Raw genomic sequence first — 1,069 nt, forward strand, 5'->3', positions numbered from 1 at the left:
CGGTTTCTCACGTCCCACCTCTCCCCCTTCTTGTACAGAAGGGTTATGACATGAGGCCCTCCTCCATCCCCATTCCCAGGCAGCCCTCCTGCAGGCGCTCCCTATAGACCTGCAGCAGGTCCAGGCCCACCTGGTCCCAGAAAACACCAGAGAGAGGGGACGGAGGTGCGGGTTTTCCAAGGCAGCAGGAGGTGCAGAATGGGGCCCATCCCGCCCCATGTCCTGCCAAGCTCTGGGCCCCACGTGCCACGTGGCGATCGAGAAGCCTCAGGCTGGGGCAGGGAGGAGAAGCTCAGCCTACGTGGCCCCGTCATCCCCAGCTGGCACCAGGGGCCTGGCTCTCCCTCCTCGTGACTCTTGCCAGGGTCCCCGTGGTCTCCTGCTCCCAAAACTGTGGGCTGGGGTGTAGGTGCGAGGCCAGCTCCTCAGTTCATGGGCCCCAGGTCGGGTCTCGCGGTCAGGAGAGCGGCACTGCGCCAATCACAGGCCCAGCTTTGGGGCCGAGCCTCGCCAGAGCCCTTGAGGGCACAGGAGACAGCCCGGCCCTGGAGGCGGCTACGTGGCGATGCTGATGGGCCGGGGCAGGGGCAGGCATCGGCATCGCCCGGCGTACGGGAGGGCGCTGCATGTCTGGTGCCGCCGGCGGCCCGGCAGGCACAGGGGGCCCAGGAGGAGCCACAGGTAGAGCAGGATGCAGGCCCAGCATGAGGCCACCTTCACCCAGAAGGTCGACCAGCTGCCGCGCACGAAGGTCGTCTCCAGCGCCGCCGACTCGTAGCTGCGGAGAGACCAGACGCTGGGGCGCTGCATGGCGCCGGGGCCAGGGCCGGGCTACGGCGGCTTCCCGGTCGGTCGTGCTCCCCACCGGCCCCGAGCCGGGCTGGTGCAGGGGGGCTCCCACCTGAACCAGTTGGTGAGTGTCACCATGACGTAGAGCGAGGCGAGGAAGAAGCCAAAGTGCAAGGCTGCGTAGCTGTAGGTGACACGCTCCTGCTCGTCGTCCGCGGACCCCGGCCGCCCTGCTCGCTCACGCGCCCGCACTGCGCCCGATGGGAATGCAGGGGCACCT

The 1,069-nt window shown here is 68.6% G+C and overlaps 1 protein-coding gene across 1 annotated transcript in view; it reads right to left on the reverse strand.

Annotated features, from left to right (window-relative positions):
* Positions 1-555: 555 nt before the first annotated feature.
* Positions 556-1,069, reverse strand: part of SERINC4 (serine incorporator 4) — a 5,894-nt gene continuing 5,380 nt past the window's right edge. The window contains exons 8-9 of the mRNA XM_006030817.1: positions 902-1,067; positions 556-778 (exon numbers count right to left, since the gene is read on the reverse strand). Of these exons, the coding sequence (XP_006030879.1) occupies positions 556-778; positions 902-1,067 (389 nt within the window). The remainder of the gene's footprint in view (positions 779-901; positions 1,068-1,069) is intronic.

This window comes from Alligator sinensis, unplaced genomic scaffold (assembly GCF_000455745.1).
Source record: "Alligator sinensis unplaced genomic scaffold, ASM45574v1 scaffold407_1, whole genome shotgun sequence".
Lineage (NCBI taxonomy): Eukaryota > Metazoa > Chordata > Crocodylia > Alligatoridae > Alligator > Alligator sinensis.